This window comes from Dermochelys coriacea, chromosome 11, assembly GCF_009764565.3.
Source record: "Dermochelys coriacea isolate rDerCor1 chromosome 11, rDerCor1.pri.v4, whole genome shotgun sequence".
NCBI lineage: Eukaryota > Metazoa > Chordata > Testudines > Dermochelyidae > Dermochelys > Dermochelys coriacea.
This window is the reverse complement of record NC_050078.2, coordinates 36,816,949-36,838,743: the sequence shown is the minus strand read 5'-3', so window position 1 is coordinate 36,838,743 and position 21,795 is coordinate 36,816,949. Positions and strand designations below refer to the sequence as shown.

Sequence of the window (21,795 nt, the reverse complement as noted above, 5' to 3'; positions counted from 1 at the left end):
TTATCATCAAAGCTGGAAAATTTACATAGCATGCACTTCAAACATGTGTTAGAATATCATTAAAAAGTTCATAGATAAGTCAGGATCTGATTCATAAAGATATTGGGGGTGCCAATCTTGCCTGACCATGCGGTGATGTGAGTCCCATGACTCAGCAAAGAGCAGTTTGAATGTTTCTACTATATTGCAATGGATGGGCAAGAAACACAGCTGAGTAGCATGCAGGCCAGTCAATATCCATTAGAAAATATATTTATATATTTATATATATTTATAACTTGTTGAGGTAACCTGTGTAAAAGTGGTGATACGTTGCTCTGCCTGGTTAAAAAAGCACCAGAGCTGCATTCTTGATTGATCCAGCTTGATTTTACGCCTGTGAGAAGTAAGAATTGTAGGAAATGAAGTTCAGGATACCAAGTATCTCTGCTTTTCTGCTCTGGAAACTCTTATACATATTGACTGATTAAAAACTTCAAACATTTATTTTAAGTACATTCAGAGACATATAATGAAATGTAAGAGTGTAAAATAATAAATGCTTTTTAGACCTCTGAATACTGATTAAAATAAAAATACATTATAACATGATTACAGTAGCTCTAAAAGATGCCTCCATCTGTATTAAGAATTTTTAAAATATCAGATGAATATTTTTGATAAAATTATTATCCTAAAACCTACACCTGGGAGGGAAATCTAATGGATCGCTATTTCTATGGCACCCATTGCCAGATTGTCTAAAAGCTGAGCCAATGTTTAACAAAGGAATGAAAAAAATTCCTTTTGTATTCATTGGGTGCTGGATTGAGCCAGAGCACCAATATGTTATGTGATAGTAAGTTGGGGTCCAATTCTGGAAACCGTCATTGATGTAAGTACTTCTTACTCATACTAGTAGGCCCATATATGTTAATTGCCCTATTTGCATGAGAAAGGGATGAGCACAATCTGTGGCTAAATAACAGAGTAAAAGAGGAAGTTAGAAACAAAAAACATCTTTTAAAAATTGGAGGGCAAATCCTACTGAAGAAAATAGAAAGTAGAATAAACTCTGGCAAGTCAAGTATAAAAGTATAATTTGGCAGGCCAAGAACAAATTAGAAGTGAAACTACTAACAGACATAAAAACTAACAGCAGAAACTTTTTAAGTACATCAGAAGCAGGAAGACTACCAAACAATCAGTGGGGCCACTGGATGATCGAGGTGCTAAAGGAGTACTCAAAGAAGCTAAATTAATTCTTTGCATCAGTCTTCACTGCAGAGGATGGATTTAAGAGAGATTCCTACATCGGAGCCATTCTTTTTATGTAACAAATCTGGGAAACTGTCCTAGATTGAGGTGTCAGTAGAGGAGGTTTTGGAACAAATTAATAAATTAAACAATAATAAATAACCAAGACCAGATGATATTTACCCAAGAGTTCCGAAGGAATTCAAATGTGAAATTGCAAAACTACTAACTGTGGTATGTAACATGTTACTTAAATCAGCTTCTATACCAGATAACTAATGTGATGCCAATTTTTAAAAAAGGTTCCAGAGGTGATCCTGGCAACTATAGGCCAGTAAGCCTAACTTGAATACCAGGCAAATTGGTTGAAACCATAGTAAGGAACAGAATTATCAGACACATAGATGAACATGATATGCTGGGGAAGAGTCAAGACAGCTTTTGCAAAGAGAAATCATGCCTCACTAAATCTACTGAAATTTTCTGAGGAGGTCAACAAACACGTGGATAAGGGTTATCCGGTGGATATAGTATATTTGGACTTTCAGAAACCCTTTGACAAGGTCCCTCACCAAAAGCTCTTAAACAAAGTAGGCAGTCATGGGATAAGAGGGAAGGTCTTGAAAAGATGGCAAACACAGGATAGGAATAAATGGACAGTTTTCACAGTGGAGAGATGTAAATAGCGGGATCACCCACAGATCTGTACTAAGACCAATGCTTTTCAACATATTTATAAATAGAACCTAGAACCCGTGCTTACCAACTGTCCCATGATTTGATCCCTAGAGAATGATCCCTCCAGCAATTATATCAAAATTAAGTGTTACTGTAGCTATGTTAGTCTCAGGATAGAAAGACAAGGTGAATGAGGTATATCTCTTATTGGTTCAACTTCTGTTGGTGAAAGAGACAAGCTTTCAAACTACCCAGAGCTTTTCTGAGGAAGTTGGTCCAATAGAAGATATTACCTCATTCACCTTGTCTCACAAAAGTTTAACACCACTTTAAGATAAGGACATAGAACTTCATTATCCCTTGGAAATGGAGTTAACCATTAGAACCTGTAGTTCACTAACCTTCCAGAAGTAGTAATATCAATGACTGAGAACAACTATCTTGAAGGAGAGCTAATACAAAGGACATTTCAGCAGAGGCTTACAGTTTGCTAAATAACAGATTAAGGAAACACCTAGAGGCTGGAGATTTTAAATGAGGAAAATTACCTACTAAATAATTCATGAACACAGAGCAATCTTCTGCCTTACAGGATGAAGCTGAAATGCCTAACACTTTTAGTCTGAGAGGAGAAATACAGTTTAATAAGACTTATAAACCTGAGAAGAATAAACAGAGGAAACCGTGTACAATTTAAGTGATTAATGAATCCACCAGGGAAACTTTTTTACTACTGCATCTTACCAAGAACCTCTATTACTTTACAATGTAGAAGAAAATTTTATGAGTGGATGCCTTTCTTAGTTTAACCAAAACTCATTAGATGTGATTAAAGGGAACACAAGACTTCCGAAGGATCAACAAATGGTCTAGATGAAAAGACAAAAAGACGTTGTGCTGATGTTAATATAATACTTGTGGCTGTATTTGAAGGTTATTAATGGGCTTAGATGAGGCTGTCTATAGGAGCTGGCAATGGAGACAAGCCCACGAAAAGGATGTTAGGATGCTTTGCCCTGTCTTATCTTGTGTACAGCCCTTATTAAGGGCTTGATCCTGCAAGGTGCTGAGCACTCTGTTCCCAATCCAGAAAATCACTTAAACAAGTGCTTTAACTTTGTGCTTAAAGATGAGTTGGAAGTGCTCAGCGCCTGGCAGCCTCAAGCCCTAGAGGAATAAAGGAAAAGCATATATAGATCAAATCCCAGACAGGATTTCCCAAGAGAAGATAGATGTTAATGCCTGTTTATTTAAGTTTAATTCATATTGTAGGAAAAGATTCAGAAAGGAAGATTAAAAAAAGAGAATCTGGTGGGAGCATGAGGGATCTTCAGAGTCCTGTGCTTGGGAATCCATCCTGGGGACAAAGGACAGACTAGGAAAGCAAAAGTGGATGCCTGAGACACGTCTAAACAAGTGCTTTCAGCAAGAAGCATAAAGAGTGCAAGGCAAAAGGAAAGCCCCTCCATTAATATGTGGCCCCAATCTGGTATTTACACAAAATTATTTGGATTTGGGTGGGAGCTCAGAATAAGAAGTGGAGAGAGAGAGATGGGGGTTTATAAATGTACTACTAAGTACATGGTCCTGGTCTTAGTAGGACTAGTCACCATCTCAGAGTATTGATATTCACAGAATTTTTCTCTGTCATCATTCATACAATAGTATCTAACACCTAATGCAGCAAAGACAATTATAGTCAATACACACAAATATGTTATAATACAATGGTAGTATTTTGATGTCCTATTTAATTCCTCATATGGAAAGTTCTATGTGTCTTACACAAATTAATAAATTTAGCTTGACAACACCACTGTATATAATTATTATTATACTGTATATAATTATTAATAATATAATAATTATATAATTTATATAATTATTATTCCTACTTTACAGATGAAGAAACAGAGACAGACAGATTAAGTGACTTCATCAGGATAACACAGGAAGTTTGCAAGGAACAAAACCCATGTCTTCTGACTCTCAGTCATGAGTTTGAACCATACAATGATCCTTTCTCCCCAAAATTCTAATAGAGCATATGAATTGCATCTATAGTTGTGTTAGGTGTAAGCTGAAGAGGATTTTGATAATCTTATTTCAGGGAAAATGTCTGGAAACATGGAAAAACAAATGGCTCAAGGAGCAGGATTATACCAAGAAACTACATGATTTAGGTAGAGGAGGAGAAAGAACCTGTGTCACTGCTATCATGTGACCATTATTGAGTCTCTCAGTGTTAGAAAGACTTTGATAAGCTTAGTAGTAAACTTGACTGATCCTCTGGAAGCAGTGAAAGCTCTGAAATAGATCATCATGGAATGATGCACCAACCAAACCTCTTAGAAGGTGCTTGAGGGGGAATGTTTCTTTTTCTTCTTTAGTGCAGATTAAAATGGAATAGAATAGTTCAACAGATATATGTCCTATGTTTGCACTTAGGACATGTAGACGCTTAGAGGGATAATAATAAACCTTACAATGTTAGAGGTTTATTAAGACACTTGTCCTGCTCTGATCTATACTGAGCCACAATTTCAACAATAAAGTACAAACTAAGCACTCTTTTTAACAATTTTTAAACAAAAATATATTTGTAAAATGTGACAGTAAAGGAACTTCTCTAGAGAAACTGGAAAAAGTGGCTCGAGATTTGACACAGCCAGTGGGAAAAAGGAACTCAGAGTGAGCTATTAAATATTATACATACCCTCAGACTCAGGAATGAGAGGCTCATACATGGACACTTATGGCTTAAATTTTAATCTGTGGCAAGGAAAGTTATTGGATTCAAATGCCTCAACACTTGCACGATAAAGATGGGTGGCTGTGTGAAGTTGATTGATGTTGGGATAAAAAGCTTCCAGACTTTGTTACCTCAAGGTCACTGGTTTAGATCTAGCCCTAACTGGTGGTTGTTACCATCTGATGGCACTTCAGTGGTGTTCATGAAATGGGTCGATGGTCATAGTACAAAATCCAAGTGCTATATTCTGAAAAAAAGCCATAGTCATCATTGGCACTCTTTTTGACAGTCTCAAAGAGGTCAAGGATTGAACAGGAATGGAGACTGTTATTTCTATAAGTAGACCCTCCAGAATACAGTTGAAATACTAAGCACTGGTGGGGCAAGTGTGGGTAAATTTGCATAACTGTTGCATGTTCTATACTGGCTCTATGCATAAATTGAGGACTTCAATTTTGTGGGCGAGAAAATTGGCACCTTTTGCAATTATTGAATTGTCTTGATAAAATAAAATTGAAAAATAGAAATGAATCTTAATTTTCAAAAAGTGTCCAAAGTGTCTTTATTGTCAAAATAAATAGAATATTCTACTTCTTTCATATTTGAAACTTGCAACCTTCCATCAAGTTTCTTATATACTATTACAAGGCTGTATATGGTACTATAAAGGAATCAAACTTAGATAAATCAATGCTAAAATGGAAAATAAAATCACAATTCATCTTGATAAATATAAAATAGTCCTACCTCTTTGCTTTCCTCTAGATCTGACTCGCTGCTAAACTCTTCAGTATTTAAATTTTCAAAATCTGATTCCCCAACAGCAATTGGTACTGTCACAGTGAGGCTTGGATTGTTTATGAATGACATATAATCACTTTCATCGACGACATATTTTTCCACGCTGCTGCCTACGCCACTGGTAGTTCCATTCCCATCTTTAAGATAGTTAAGGTCTTTACCTATTTCTATGACAGTGTGGTTGGAAATGCAGCTGTCTTTTTTGTTGTTTAGATCTTCAAGAGGCTTGATTTCATCTAAAGCTTTCTGCTTTCTAACAAAGGCTTTTTGGATGAATTCACGTGCTTTTCTTTTCACATAATCTATTCCCTTCTGAATCCTTGCCACTGCAATTTGGAGATTGTTCATTTCATTATCATCATCTGTAGCCGCAAGGTTGTCTGAACTAAATGAGCTCAGCAGTAAAGCCAGAAAGAGATTGAGTACCTAAAAGACAGTAAGGAGAAAACATAGCTGGATGTCTTATTATTTAAGTAATGACAGTAATTACTTTATGGCATGTTTAATGACATAACTTTTACTTCACGATTAGCAGTAATATCAAACTACCTAAAGGCCATTATTCCCAGTGTAGAGCGGCTGAGAGAGGAGTGGCAGTAGACCCACCCTCTGTCCTGAAGGGGAGCTATATAGGACTCACAGAGGCTACTCCAGCCATTAGGAGACAGTTGTGCAGTCATTCTGCAGCACGGGGATGGGATAATTTCTTTCTCCCCTCCTCCACCATACATCTACCCAGCTTCTTAGGCTGAATACTTAGCAAAATGTTGATCTTTACTATTTAAATAAATATGACAATCAGAAAAATAATATTCAATACATTCTACAGAAATAAATACTGATACAGTGTAATGTATTGTGTTGAGAGTTCTGAGCCTAAAGAGTTATCCCTGAACCTGTGTGTTCTGAGTGCTCGGAGCCTGAGTCATTTGCGATAATTACTTACATGTCTTAATGGTCTAGCCAATCCACAAACAAAAAGTGTTTAACCAGGTGACCCCATGGCAGGTATACAGGATCCTAATGAAAGTAGCAACTCCAGTCTGCTCAGTGTCACTACCTTGTTGGGGATGCTCCCTGTACCTGATGTAATGACAGACTACTCCTGCTCCAGCTCGTGCTCCTGCTCAAGCTACAGCCAGTCACTCAGCTGTCCTGACATACACATACACTAAACATACCATACAGATGGAGTATTCCTAGTATGAGCTGCTATATATAAATCAATAAGAAATGTGTGAAACAGTGTTCACAAAGCCATCAATTCACATTCCAGGTTGAATTATGATATTAACATGTCTTATTTTGATTAAAATAGTAGATGAATTTGGATAGTTTAAATTTTAAAAAGTTGGCCCTTAATTCCCATTAGTTCACCTCAGTTAAAATTAAAAGCATATTTTATCACTTAAGGTATCATTTGTTTCAAAATAAATAAGGTACATACCACTAGGTTTCCAATCACCATGACCATCATGAAAACAATAAGGCACATGGCTTGCCCCGCAACCTCCATACAATCCCACATAGTCTCTATCCATTCTCCACATAGTACTCGGAATACAATCAAGAAAGAGTGGAAGAAGTCATGCATGTGCCAGCGTGGAAGTTCACAGTCATTGGAGATCTTGCAGACACATTCCTTGTAGCTTTTACCAAATAGCTGCATACCAACCACAGCGAAAATGAAGACAATGATGGCCAGCACCAACGTCAAATTTCCCAAAGCCCCCACTGAATTACCGATAATCTTTATCAGCATATTCAGTGTTGGCCAAGATTTTGCCAACTTGAAAACTCGAAGCTGAAAAACAAGAGCAAAGGAGCATTGTTATTCATGCTGCTAATTATAATGAAATTATCAGTGCAGTTCCGATTTTCAGTTACCAAAATCCCATAAGTGTAAAATGTCTCATTTAATTGTTACAACCTTTAGTCACCACATTTATGTTTTCATAGATGCTGGCCATGAAGGCTTAGCAGGTTTCTACAATAAGGCACGTACAGACTGAAGTCCTAATTCAAGTCCCTAACAGCCAAAAAAATGTAGCAGGCTTCAGTTACACCCCAAATGCCACAGAACATCAGACTGTGCCGTTTTGTGTAACTACATAAAAAAAGAACCACTCTGTTGGGATCAGTAGCACTATAATGAACATTATCAGTAGCACTATAATGAACATTATCAGTAGCACTATAAGGAACATTAAATCGCCATGTCCACGGATTTTCTCAAGGATATAGCTCCCCTATACTAAGTGCAGATGACTAGTTGCTAACAAGCTACATAGAACCAAAAAGACAATGGGCCAAATTCATCCCTGGAATAAATCACTGAAATCAATGGAATTATCTCAGGGATGATTTGGGCCCTATGTCCTTTAAAAATTCATAATATAAAAATAAATTTCGCTTTCAGTTCTACGAAAGAGAATACTCACTAACAGCATATATATAGGAAGGGGATTTGTCATCTGGGGAGAAGCACCCAGATGTTACAAGACAGCGGTGGGCAAACATTTTGGCCCAAGGGTCACATTGGGGTTGCGAAACTATATGGAGGGCCAGGTAAGGAAGGCTGTGCCTCCCCAAACAGCCTGGCCCCTGCCCCCATCTGCCCCCTGACTGCCCCCCTCAGAATCCCCAACCCATCCAACTCCCCCACTCCTTGTTCCCTAACTTCCCCCTTCCAGGACCCCTGCCCCTAACTGCCCCCCCAGGACCCCACCTGCTCCCTGACTGCCCCGACCCCTATGCACACCCCTGTCCCCTGACAAGCGCCCACCCCCCCCAGACTCCCATGCCTATCCAACCACCCTTGTTCCCTGTCCCCTGACCGCCCCCACATCCAACAGCCCCTGCCTACACTCTGGGATCCCCTGCCCCTTATCCAACCCCTCACCCCGTGCCTCCTTACCATGCTGCTACCATGGACGGTTCCGTGGGCCAGATGTGGCCCATGGGCCATAGTTTTCCCACCTCTGTTATAAGAGGAGTGTTGGTAAAATTTTCAAAAGCACCTAAGTGACTTAGGATCCTAAATCTTACTTTCAAAAGTGATTTACACACTTAAGAGCCTAAATTTCATTGCAAATCAATTGGATTAGGGCTTGTAAGTGCCTAAATCACTTTTGAAAATGGGACTTAGGCACTTTTGAAAATTTTACCCTGTATCATTAAATCCAGCTGAGAGAAAGATTTTGTCTCCTTTATTTCCCCAAGTTCACTTCCTCCTGTCACAGAGATCATCCTGGCGGAAGAGTACTAAATGCAATTGCTGCTAGAATACATCATTGCTGCTCCTGCTGTTGTTTTTCAGTGATGGTTAGGTCTGGGTGGACCTCACAAGTTTGGAAGGTTTCCTTCAAAGAAGGATGATAGAGTTACAATGTTTATTCCAACTGAAATTCCTTTTTGGTTTCAACCAGGCCTGCAACCAATGGTGTATTTTGGTATTTTCTCTTTTGGCTGAAATGCAGAGGAGCAAATGCATATAAATTTAAAAAAAACATTTGTTTGGTTTTTTTAAATCAAACCTCGAAGAAGTTCTGGTTGGGATTATTTCAGGAATTGGGCTAATGGTATTTGTTATTTCATTTGAATTGGTTCATATATTTGTAGTGGGACCAAAATCAGTATTGCCAACCTGAACCATTCAAAAATTATTAATCTGCTTAAAAAACATGAGATTGGCTTTAAAATAATTGGATTAAAAAAATGATGCATTGTTTTTATTTGTCTTCTGCTTTCTGAGCTGTTAGGATACATTCAGTTCATATTTTCAAGCTTTTCTCCACAACACTGAGAGCTAGAAACTTACTTTTACTTATTTAAATGAAAGCTAAAATTCTTCCATTATCACTTGATTCCATGAGCTGGAGTTTCAAGAAAAACATTAAGTTCTATGAGATTTGTGATATAATCACGAGAGTTGGGAGCAATGCACAAGTTAAATACTGATCAACTCAGCTTCTTTGAGCTAAATTTATTGAACCTTCTTAAGAAGATTCATAGTGTCCCCGATTTCACTGGTAATAATGGCAGCATGCAAATATTCATCATGAAAGATGCTATACACAAGGAAGGATATTCATTACATTATATTTCCTACCTGACAACATTCTAACTAAAGTTGCCAAAGTAATTTACTTTGGCAACCCATTTACAGAGCAAGATCTGAGCTCCCCAAATTCTCTCATTGAGGGTGATCAGCACCTAACGGGGTCAGCTCAAAGATAATCACTGTTAGTTTGTTTTTTTCCAGGAATGATTTTGTTCAAGAGACACTGTAAGGTAGGCTAAGCCCCAGATGTATAATGTATTAATTTTAGAATAAAATGGTTTTGCAAAACTTAATAGCCCAAAGCGCTAAGTCCCTACTCCTTCTTTACTGCCATTGAATACAATTAGTTTTATCTAAGTAAAAAAAGTCAGGATTTGGATCAGTATTAATAGAAATATTTTTATGATTTAAAAAAAACTTAAAACCAGTTTTTGATAGGACTGAAACGTTTTCCTGAAGTGTTTGCAATCCAAACAGTATAGCATTGTGTTATTGTACGAAGATCAGGATACGAAACTAAGTAGAAACAAAAATTAAACTAACCAGACTATTTTCACTGGTGAAGTGAATGAGAAATTTCTTACTCTATCATTTTGTTTCTGTTAGCTGCGTCTCTCCTCATTTATCACTAACGGATAATACCTCCCTCCTGTGGAATATGGAGGAAGTTCAATGTTGTTTATGGAGCTTATTTAACTGAAGCCACCAGAAGAGTTTTTCTAAATAGAACTCAAGCAATTGATTATTAGCATTAAGACACAATTTGATAGACTATATAAAGAACATTAAGGTAATTATACATCCAACTCTTGATTCAGAGGCAAATTTCAATTGTAATAAATTATATTCCAGTAATTTACCAGACTACCAAGGTGGGCTGAATGAGGAGAGACGCTACTAGCAGAAAGAAAATTATCAGGTACGAAATTTCTCATTCTCCTGCACATCTTCTCTCCTCATTCATCACTAACGGGATGTAGCAAGAAGTGAATCCAGAGGGAAGGAAAGGGTAAGCAGAGTTTTAATTATTATTAGAGTAGAATAACAGACAGACATAGAAGTTTCCCCCATACAGAGCAAGATGTAATGTAAGGAATTATTTGGGAACCAACCCAACAATACCTTCCTAGTACCAATGGAAACCTGTTTCACAAATCTTCCTCATATGAGGCTCATACACTTTTCTCCACAATGCCATTACAGACTGTGTAGAGGGAACTTTGAGTCCTACTCCATAATTAGTGCCCAGATGCCTTATATGCCAACTGGTGCTAAGGATGGAAACAAAATTATTAAAGAACTAGTTCCCAGGCATTGTGGAAAGAAGAACTTACCCTGAACAGAAAGATTTCTGTAGCTACAAGAATAACCTTTTCCTCACAACAGCAGCAATGTGGTTCTTATGGATCAGTGGTTCTCAAACTGTGGGTCGGGACACCAAATTGGTTCCCGACACCATTTTAACGGGGTAGTCAGGGCTGGCTTAGACTTGCTGAGGCCTGGAATGGAAGCCAAAGTCTGAGCCCCACCGCCTGGGGCCAAAGCCTAAGCCCGAGGGGTTCAGCTCTGGACAGCAGGGCTCAGGTTACAAGCCCCCTGCCTGGGGCTGAAGCCCTTGGGCGGTGGTGGGGCTTGGGTGGGCTCAGGCTTTGATTCCCTCCTGCTGGGGTCGTGTAGTAATTTTGGTTGTCAGAAGGTGGTCATGGTACAATGAAGTCTGAGATGGACCTATCCTCCATGAACTTATCTAGTTCTTTTTTGAACCCTGTTAATAGTCTTGGTCTTCACAATATCCACTGGCAAAGAGTACCACAGACTGACTATGTGATGTGTGAAGAAATACTTCCTTCTGTTTGTTTTAAACCTGTTTCCTATTAATTTTTAAACCCTAATTTCATTTGGTGACCCCTAGTTCTTGTGTTATGAGAAGGAGTAAATAACACTTCCTTATTTACATTTTCCACACCAGTCATGATTTTATAGACCTCTATTATATCTCCTCTTAATCGTCTCTTTTTCAAGCTGAAAAGTCCCTATCTTATTAATCTCTCCCCATATGGAAGCTGTTCCATACCATTACTTTTCTGTACTTTTTCCAATTCCAATATATATTTTTTGAGATGGGGCAACCCGATCTGCATGCAATATTCAAGATGTGGGCATACCATGGATTTATATAGAGGAAATGTGATATTTTCCATCTTATTATCTGTCCCTTTCTTAATGATTCACAACATTGTTCGCTTTTTTGACTACCGCTGCACATTGATAGATGTTTTCAGAGAAATAGCCACAAGATCTTTCTTGAGTGATAACAGCTAATTTAGACCCCCCTCCCATCTTTTATCTGTATAGTTGGGATTGTGTTATCCAATGTGCATTATTTTGCATTTATCAACATTGAATTTCACCTACCATTTTGGTGCCCATCACCCAGTTTTGTGAGATCCCTTTGTAACTCTTCACAGTCTGCTTTGGACATAACTATCTTGAGTAGTTTTGTATCATCTGCAAATTTTGCTACCTCACTGTTTACAGATCATTTATGAATATGTTGAACAGGACTAGTCCTAGTACAGATTCCTGGGGGACACCACTATTTACCTCTCTCCATTCTGAAAACTTACCATTTATTCCTACCCTTTGTTTCCTATCTTTTAACCAATTACCAATCCATGAGAGAACCTTCACCTGCGCATCTACCAATGTGATATATGCCATCATGTGCCAGCAATGCCCCTCTGCCATGTACATTGGCCAAACTGGACAGTCTCTACGTAAAAGAATGAATGGACACAAATCAGACGTCAAGAATTATAACATTCAAAAACCAGTTGGAGAACACTTCAATCTCTCTGGTCACTCGATTACAGACCTAAGAGTGGCTATCCTTCAACAAAAAAGCTTCAAAAACAGACTCCAACGAGAGAGTGCTGAATTGGAATTAATTTGCAAACTGGATACAATTAACTTAGGCTTGACTAGAGACTGGGAATGGATGAGTCATTACACAAAGTAAAACTATTTCCCCATGGTATTTCTCCCCCCCACCCCACCCCCCACTGTTCCTCTGATATTCTTGTTAACTGCTGGAATTAGCCTACCTTGCTCATCACCATGAAAGGTTTTCCTCCTTCCCCCCCCCCCCCGCTGCTGGTGATGGCTTATCTTAAGTGATCACTCTCCTTACAGTGTGTATGATAAACCCATTGTTTCATGTTCTCTGTGTGTGTATATAAATCTCTCCTCTGTTTTTTCCACCAAATGCATCCGATGAAGTGAGCTGTAGCTCACGAAAGCTTATGCTCTAATAAATTTGTTAGTCTCTAAGGTGCCACAAATACTGCTTTTCTTTTTGCGAATACAGACTAACATGGCTGCTACTCTGAAATTGTATTATGTTATGGTCACTATTGCCAAGAGGTTTAGCTATATTCCCTTACTAGACCAGATCCTGTGCTCTACTTAGGACTAAATCAAGTATTAACTCTCTTCTTGTCGGTTCCAGGACTAGCTGCTCCAAGAAACCGTCATTTAAGGTGTCAAGAAACTTGTCTCTGCATCCTATCATGAGGTGACATGTACCCAATCACTATAGGGATCGTTGAAATCCCCCATTATTATTGAGCTTTTTATTTTTATAGCCTTTCTAATCTCCCTGAGCATTTCACAGTCACTATCATCATCCTGGTCAGGTGGTTGGTAGTATATCCCTACTGCTATATTCTTATTATTCAAGCAAGGAATTGCTATCCAGAGTGATTCCATGGTACAGTTTGGTTCATTTAAGCTTTTTATTTCATTGGACCCTATACTTTCTTTCACATGTAGTTACACTCCCCAACCAGTACAACCTATTCTGTCCTTCCAATATATTTTGTACTCTGATATTACTGTGTCCCATTGATTATCCTCATTCCACCAAGTTTCTGTGATGCCATTATATCAATATCCTCATTTAATATGAGGCACTCAAGTTCATACATCTTAGTATGATGGGGAAGGAAAGCTCTGCACACTAGCTGGAGAGCATTGAGTTCCAGAACATTGATGTGTAGGGTGGCCTCCTTGGGAGACCCCCTTCCCTTGGACCTTTAAGTGGTTGAGATGTGCTCCTCACCCATAAATTGAAAAGTCCATTAGAAGTGTCATTGTTGGTAGAGGCCAGGAAAAAAGGTAGTCCACTGCATACCTGGGTTGGATCCCTACACTCCTCTAATGAGGAGAGGATTTCTCAAGGGATTATGGCCACCCAATCTGTGCTGTACCTGTTTGGCAGACACATATGTGTTATATGTGCTTGCAAACATGTGACCCAAGAGTCTGCAGCAGGTTCCTGCTGGTGTGCTGGGACAACTCTAGGGTTGGCATAAAGTTGATCTCAGTCTGCAACCTTTCACAGACCTGGGTCTAACAGTGCCCTGATAAATGCTAAACTCTGAGGTGGGATCAGCATTGTTTTTTCTCTATTAATCCTGAATCCCAGTATGGCAAAGAGGTCTTGTGTCCTTTAAAGTGAGTCGGTCACTTGCTGGGTAAATTTCCCCCCTATAATATGTCTAAGTAGAGATACACACAGATTCCTTGTCTTATCTATGGATGGCCACTAGAGCTAGAACTTTGGTGAACATTCCTGGCTCCATGAAGATGCTGAAGGAACCTTAGGTATTTCCTGTGAGCTGGTTGTATTGAGATGTGAGGCCTCTTGAAAGTTGAGAGCCACGAATCAGTCCATAGGATCCAAGGGGAGAGTACAGAGGCAAGTGTAACCACATGGAATTTGAAGTAATAGATGAAGGTGTTGAGGCAATGAAGACCGATGATAGGTCTCCAACCCTTTCTTCCTTGGGGTTAGGAAGTAGAGAGAATAAAATCCCCTGCCCCTGCATTCTGGGAGCACTTCCTCTACCACTCCCAGTTGAATGAGGGAATCCACATCTTGTCTCAACAGTCTTTTGTGAGAAGAATCCCTGAAGAGATGGGGAGGGTGGAAAAGGGATTGGAACAGCTTGAAACTGGACATGATACACCTTGCTGATGATCTCAAGGACTCACTGGTCTGAGGCTATCTGAAAAAAATGTTACCTACCTCTTGTAACTGTTATTCTTCAAGATATGTTGCTTATGTCCATTCCAAGTAGGCATGTGAACGCTGCATGCACAGTCATTGGAAGGTTTTTCCCCTAGCAATACCCGTTCGGTCGGCTGTGGAACCCCCTGGAGTTGTGCCTTTATGGCGGTGTATAGAGGTCCCTATCAACCCGCCTCCTCTTTAGTTCCTTCTTGCCAGATATTCTAACAGAGGGGAGGTGGGTGGATCTTGAAATAGACATGGGCAACACATCTCAAAGAACAACAGTTACAAGAGCTAGGTAACTGTTTTTTCTTCTTCAAGTGCTTGCTCATGTTGATTCCAAGTAGGTGACTTACCCAGGAGGCAGGGTCGGAGTTCATGGAATCGCTGATTGTAGCACTGCCGAATGCTCCATCGTCTCTGTCCTGCTGTGTAATGGCGTAGTGCAACGTAAAGGTGTGGATTGACAACTACGTCACTGCCCTGCAGATGTCTTGAATAGGAACTTGTGCCAGGAATGCCGCTGAGGATTCCTGTGCCCTTGTGGAGTGTGCTGTCAGCGTAGAGGCAGGAATGTTTGCCAAGTTGTAACTCTCATGAATATAGGATGTGATCCAAGAAGAGATCCTTTGGGACAAGACTGGAAGCCCCTTCATCTGCTCCTCAACTGCAATGAAGAGTTGCATTGACTTCCAAAATGACTTCATTCTTTCAGTGTAGAAGGCTAATGATCGTCTGACATCCAGGGAGTGAAGCATTCATCCCCTGTTGCTAGTGTGAAGCTTGGGAAAGAATATAGGGAGAAAAATGTCCTGGTTCACGTGGAATTGCGAAATTACATTTGGGAGAAAGGCAGGGTGTGGTCGCAACTGCACCTTGTCCTTATAGAAGACTGTGTATGGAGGCTCCGAAGTTAAGGCCTTAAGCTCAGACATCCTCCTGGCTGAAGTTATAGCCACCAAGAACACTACTTTCCAGGAAAGGTAGAGGAGGGAGCACGTTGCTAAGGGCTCGAAAGGAGGTCCTATCAGTCTAGAGCAGGGGTGGGCAAACTACGGCCCGCGGGCCACATCTGGCCTGTCAGACTTTTTAATCCAGTCCTCCAGCTCCATTGCCCCTCTCTGCTTGCCTGGCGCTCCCACCAGGGAATGAGGTCTGGGGCTTGCCCCACTCTGGTGCTCCAGCCGAGGAGCAGGGTCAGGGGCTTGCCCCACTCCACCTGCCCAGTGCTTTGGGCAGGGAGCAGGGTTGGGGGCTTTCCCTGCTCTGCCCACCCAGCACTCCCGCTGGGGGCTCCAGCTGGGGAGCAGAGTTGAGGGCTTGATGAGGTGGGTGGGCCTGGCGCAGTGTATCTTTTCTGATTTAAAAAAACACATTGCCGTTGCAGCTCTTTTGAAAATGAGGCCCTTCGGGAACGCTGCAGGAATCATGTTATTTCATCTTTGCATGAAGTATGTAGTACAGTACACTGAAAAGTTTTCAGAGTAGCAGCCGTGTTAGTCTGTATTCGCAAAAAGAAAAGGAGTACTTGTAGCACCTTAGAGACTAACAAATTTATTTGAGCATAAGCTTTTGTGAGCTATAGCTCACTTCATCGGATGCATTACATTACAATGCATCCGATGAAGTGAGCTGTAGCTCACAAAAGCTTATGCTCAAATAAATTTTTAGTCTCTAAGGTGCCACAAGTACTCCTTTTTTTTTTAAAAGTTTTCGCTAACATATAATTTGTGTTCAGACAGGAGTAAAATTGGGTGGTAAAATCAACAAACTGCTCAGTAATGTAATTTTCTAACAGTGCATTGTTCAACAGAATTATTTTAATAGTGTTGATATTTAAAGAAACTTATGCTGTCCCTATTTGAACATGAATTGTTAATTTTGTGATCATTCATGGTTTGCCAAACTATTTCCATACCCGATGTGGCTCTCAGGCCAAAAAGTTTGCCCACCACTGGTCTACAGAGCACCAGGTTGAGATCCCATCGGGGAATTGGCTGTCTTCCTTGAGGGTACAGCCCCTCTATGCCTTTGAGGAAGTGGCCCACCATGGGGTTTGCAAAAACAGAGTGACCATTTGAACTGGGGTGGAAAGCTGAGATAGCGGCCAGGTGCACCTTTACTGACAATACTGACCTTGCTGTTTTAGACGCAGCAAACAGTCCAGGATAAAGAGAATTGATGACTGTAAGGGTGGTATGTCATTTTGTAATGCCCAAATGAAGAATCTTTTCCACTTGGCCAGATACGTGGCCCTGGTGGATGGCTTTCTGCTGCCAAGGAGGACCTCTCTAACAGGGTCTGAGCATGTAAGCTCCAAAGGGCTTCGCCCCAGAGTTTCCATGCCACGAGCTAGAGAGACTGCACATTGGGATGCTGGAGGTGGTCACGGTCCTGTGTGATCAAGTCCAGGACCAGGGGCAGGGTTATCGGCATGTCCACTGACAGATCTAGAAGCGTGGTGAACCAGTGCTGGCGTGGCCCTGCTGGTGCTATTAATATCATTGATGCTCCCACCCTCCCTTGTGACCTTCAGCAGGACCGTGTATACAAGCGGGAAGGTCAGGAATGTGTATAGTACAGAGGTGGGCAAACTACAGCCTGTGGGCCACATCCAGCCCGTGGGACCCTTGTGCTCGGTCCCTGAGCCCCCGGCCCCTCCCCCGCTGTTCCCCTTCCCCTGCAGCCTCAGCTCACGGCACCGCCGGCACAATGCTCCAGGCAGCGCGGCGGGCTGTGAGCTCCTGGGGAAGTGCAACTGCAGAGCCCGGCCTGACCCTGTGTTGCGCGGTAAGGGGGCAGGGAGCAGGGCGAGTTGGATAGAGGGCAGGTGAGTTCGGGCAGTGGTTGGGGGGTGGTCAGGGGGTGGGTGGTGGTAGATAGGGGTCGGGGCAGTCAGGGGGCGGGGAACAGGGGTGTTGAATGGGGGCAGGAGTCCTGGGGGGGCAGCAAGGAGGGGGGTGTTGGATGGGGCGGCTGGGGGACAGAGGTTCTGGGGGCAGTCAGGGGACTGACTGAAAATAGGGGGGAGGTTGGATGGGACAGGGTCCAAAGGGGGCAGTAAGGAAGGAAAGGGGGGGTTGGATGGGGTGGCAGGGAAGCAGTCAGAGACAGGGGTTCTGGGGGCAGTCAGGGGACAGAGAGAAGAGGTGGTTGGATGGGGTAGGGGTCCTGGGGGGCCATCAGGGAATGGGGGGTTGGATGGGGCAGGAGTCCTGGCAGGGGGAGCTGTCAGGGGGAGAGAAGCGGGGGCGTGGGGGGCGGGCTGGGCCACGGCCCCCTACCCTAACCGGCCCTTCATACAATTTTCAAAACCCGATGCAGCCCTCAGGCCAAAAAGTTTGCCTGCCCCGGTATAGTAAATGGCCCTTCCAAGGGAGGAGTATAGCACCTGCAAGTGAGCCCGGGCTGTGATTCAGGAAGGAGCAAAACTGGTTACACTTCCTGTTATATTTTGTTGCAAACAAATCTATTTAGGGAAACCTCCACCATTGAAAGATGTTGATTACAACATCCAGACAGAGGGACCACTCGTGATTGTGAAATGACCTGCTGAAATGATTGTCCAGTTCGTTCTGGGAGCCTGGAAGGTACAATGCCGCTAGATATATTGAATGGGCGATGCAGAAATCCCACAGCTTGAGGGCTTGAGGGCTTCCCAGCACAGGGGAGAGGCGCGAGCACCGTCCTGTCTGTTTATATAGACATGTTGTTGGTCAACACCTATATTGGGATGGCCAACCTGAGCCTGAGAAGGAGCCAGAATTTACCAATGTACATTGCCAAAGAGCCACAGTAATATATCAGCAGCTTCCCCACCTCCAATTCCAGCACCCCCTGCCCTCCAGCAGCCCTGCCAATCAGCATTTCCCCCTCCCTCCCCGTGCCTCCTGTCCGCTGCGATCAGCTGCTTCACAGTGTACAGGAGGCTCTGGGATGGACGGGGGAGGAGCAAGGATGCAGCAGGTTCAGGGAGGGGGCAGGAAGGGGTAAGGGTGGAGTGGGGGCGGGGCCTGGGGTTGAGCAGTGGAAAGTTGGCAGCTGTAGCTCCGGCTCCGGAGTCAGCACCTATACAAGGAGCCGCATATTAACTTCTGAAGAGCCGCATGTGGCTCCGGAGCCACAGGTTGGCCACCCCGATCTATATACATCTGCCCTCCAGATGGGCCTGAAATGTCTGACAAGCAAAGCGGACTGCTCTTAGCTCCCTCACCTTGATGTGCAGGGAAAGTTATGCCTGGGACCAGAGGCCGAGTCCTCCTGAGTGCACTCTGAGTGCACCTCTGCTCTGAGCATACCCCGATCCCGTTGCCGACACATCCGTGACTAGAGACATTGAGGGTTGGGGTCTGGAGAAAGGCACTGCTGCGTACACCGCTTGTGGGTTGAGCCACCACAGGAGGAACTCGATAATTGGAGGAGGAAGTGTAACTAACTTGTCTAGGCAGTCTCGGGATGGCCTGTACACTGAGGGGGGGCTTGGGCTTCAGCTCTTGGCAGTGGGGCTTTAGCTTTAGAAACATTGCAGAAATCCAATGTATGAACAGGTGAGACAGGGTGGGGGCCCACTCCTTAGTTTCTGCCCTGGGCCCCAGTGAGTCTAACACCTTCCCTGCTACTTTGGCCTTTCAAGGGATGTACTACAAGTATACTGGGAGGATATTAATGGAAATATTCAAACCCTGTAGCAGATGCCTGGTATCTCCTGTATGTCCTTTTCAGTGTCACTGTGATTAAGGAGATGAGGGTATTCTGGATCAATGTGGATGGTTTGAGTAGTCCATTATTAAGAATATGGTTAGTTACTCCATTGCAGGCTATCCAGCTGTTTATGTTATTTCTTCTGGATGGCCTCCAGGAAGAATCTAGCATCTCTGCCATTATTTTAAAAAGTCCTGGAAAGCCTTTAACTCAGGGGTGGCCAACTTGAGCCTGAGAAGGAGCCAAAATTTATCAATGTACTTTGCCAAAGAACCACAGTAATACGTCAGCAGCCCCGCATCAGCTCCCCTCCCACCACTCGCAGAGCCTCCCACCCACTGGCAGCCCCGATGATCAGGGCCTTCTCCTCCCTCCCTGCACCTCCTGATCAGCTGTTTCATGGCATGCAGGAGGCTTTAGGGAGGAGGTGGGAGTAGTGAGGGCACGGCAGGCTCAGGGGAGGGGGCAGGAAGGGGTGGAGTGGGGGCAGGGCCTGTGGCAGAGCCAGGGGTTGAGCAGTGAGCCTCCCCCGGCACATTGGAAAGTTGGCGCCTGTAGCTCCAGCCCCGAAGTCGGTGCCTATACAAGGAGCTGCATATTAAACTTCTGAAGAGCTGCATGTGGCTCCATAGCCACAGGTTGGCCACCCCTGCATTAGCTCATTCATTGAAGCAGTGGATGGAAGATTAACTGCCTCATCTGAGGAGGAGGATGAAATGGCCAGAGCTGGTGACTTTCTGTGGAGTTATTATGCCCACTATATTTGTCCTTTTCCTCTTTTTGGCTAATCTATGGGGGAGGAGAACCCATGAATAGGGGGTCTTTACTGGGAAAATGTTCTTATACAGAACACAACTAAGCCAACTGGCTAAGGAAACTTACCAATACTAAGCTTAAACTAACAATAAACTTCACGAACTGTAGGAGAACTAAGCTAGCTACACACTAAGAGCAAGGAATGCATATACTCCAGGGTTCTGTCTCACAGAAACTATAAGGTTCCATTTCAGAGGCATCGGCGATAAGAAGGAATGGAGTGTGGTTGTGGCTGCCCCACCCTTTATGCCTTCAGCTCTGGGGCACTCACGGCACATGTGCAGCCCCAGCAAACATGATATTAAAAAGATTCCAATCTCACACACCAAGAGTGGAATCTGTGTGGACAATCACTCAAAGAAGAAAGTCAGATTACTAATGCATTGTGACGAAGATGCACGACCTACAGTAGATGCATGCAACTAGTTGCTGAGCAGTTTAAAAGCTTTTAAAAAATTATGCAATGAACTTTTGACTTGGTAATGAGGATCCATTGTAGAATACTCCCTTTGGAGAAAACTCATGTACACCAGCTTTATAATATACAAAGAGAAAATTAAAAATGAAGCAGTATATTTGTGTGTATAAAGTAAATATATAATGTAAAAGACTGTGTTTACTAGTGTACTTACCAATCTGAATGATCTGAGAACAGATAATCCTTCCACATTTGCAAGACCAAGCTCCATTAAACTAAGGCTCACAATAAAACCATCAAAAATATTCCAGCCTTCTTGGAAATAATAATAAGGATCCATGGCAACTATCTTGAGAAACATTTCTGCTGTGAAGATGCCAGTAAAGACCTAAAGGTAAAAGATAATCTGTTACTCCAATAATATTGAAGAACATTTTATATAAAAATAATAGTGACAATTTTTAACAAGTTATATGTATTCAGTGACTCTTACCAGAATAGAAGGGCTTTCTATGATAAATCTACATAGATTCTAAATATTTCTGTGCACTGATTTAGCAATCAAATTCAGAAGTGTAGCTAAAACATGTCTCACAACATTTAATTGCTAAATGGGAACGAGCAAAGAAGGGAAATAGGTCTTCTCTTCAAACTGCTAATAAGCATGTATGGAGATTGTCACAAAGAACCCATTCTAGTTGTTCCTTCACTCTCAAATGCCATCTTTGCTCAATTTCTTGAGATAAGGCTAAACTTATTTGAGACCAGATTTTTCCATTTTGACATAGACTATACGGAGGATGGTGTGGAACAACCTTTTTCCCGGACGACCTCCAGAAGGCACTATTAACTCAGGGCACCATCTTTTTCCAAGGTGGACTATGTTCTCCCCTGTGTATCTGTACACATTGCTGTCCAGTGCACGGGGGCAGTACCATGGCCCTCTTCCTGTTCCATCCTTTGGGGTTTCTAGCTCATCAGGCAGAATTAGCAGAAAGCAGTTTCTATACTTAGAAGAGTATAAGGACTGCATCTGCAACTCAGTCATGGTCTAATTATCTGATAGTAAAGGGCTCTGTAAGCAAGCAGACAAAGATGTGACAACGGCTAGAAGGTGAATGTAGAAAAATTCAAACTAGAAATATGGTGAACATTTTCAACAATAAGGGGGTAATTAACCCACTGAAGCAGCTTACCAATGGGGTCTTTAAATCAAGACTGATTGTCTTTCAAAAAGATCTAATTCAGCTACAAGT

The 21,795-nt window shown here is 42.2% G+C and overlaps 1 protein-coding gene across 4 annotated transcripts in view; it reads right to left on the bottom strand.

Moving 5' to 3' along the window:
* LOC119863290 (sodium channel protein type 2 subunit alpha) overlaps window positions 1-21,795 on the bottom strand; it is a 122,551-nt gene that overhangs the window by 43,351 nt on the left and 57,405 nt on the right. For all 4 annotated transcript variants that reach the window (XM_043505218.1, XM_043505217.1, XM_038421490.2 and 1 more), the window contains exons 15-17: window positions 20,754-20,927; window positions 6,915-7,271; window positions 5,414-5,893 (exon numbers count right to left, since the gene is read on the bottom strand). In XM_043505218.1, coding sequence (XP_043361153.1) covers window positions 5,414-5,893; window positions 6,915-7,271; window positions 20,754-20,927 — 1,011 coding nt within the window. The remainder of the gene's footprint in view (window positions 1-5,413; window positions 5,894-6,914; window positions 7,272-20,753; window positions 20,928-21,795) is intronic.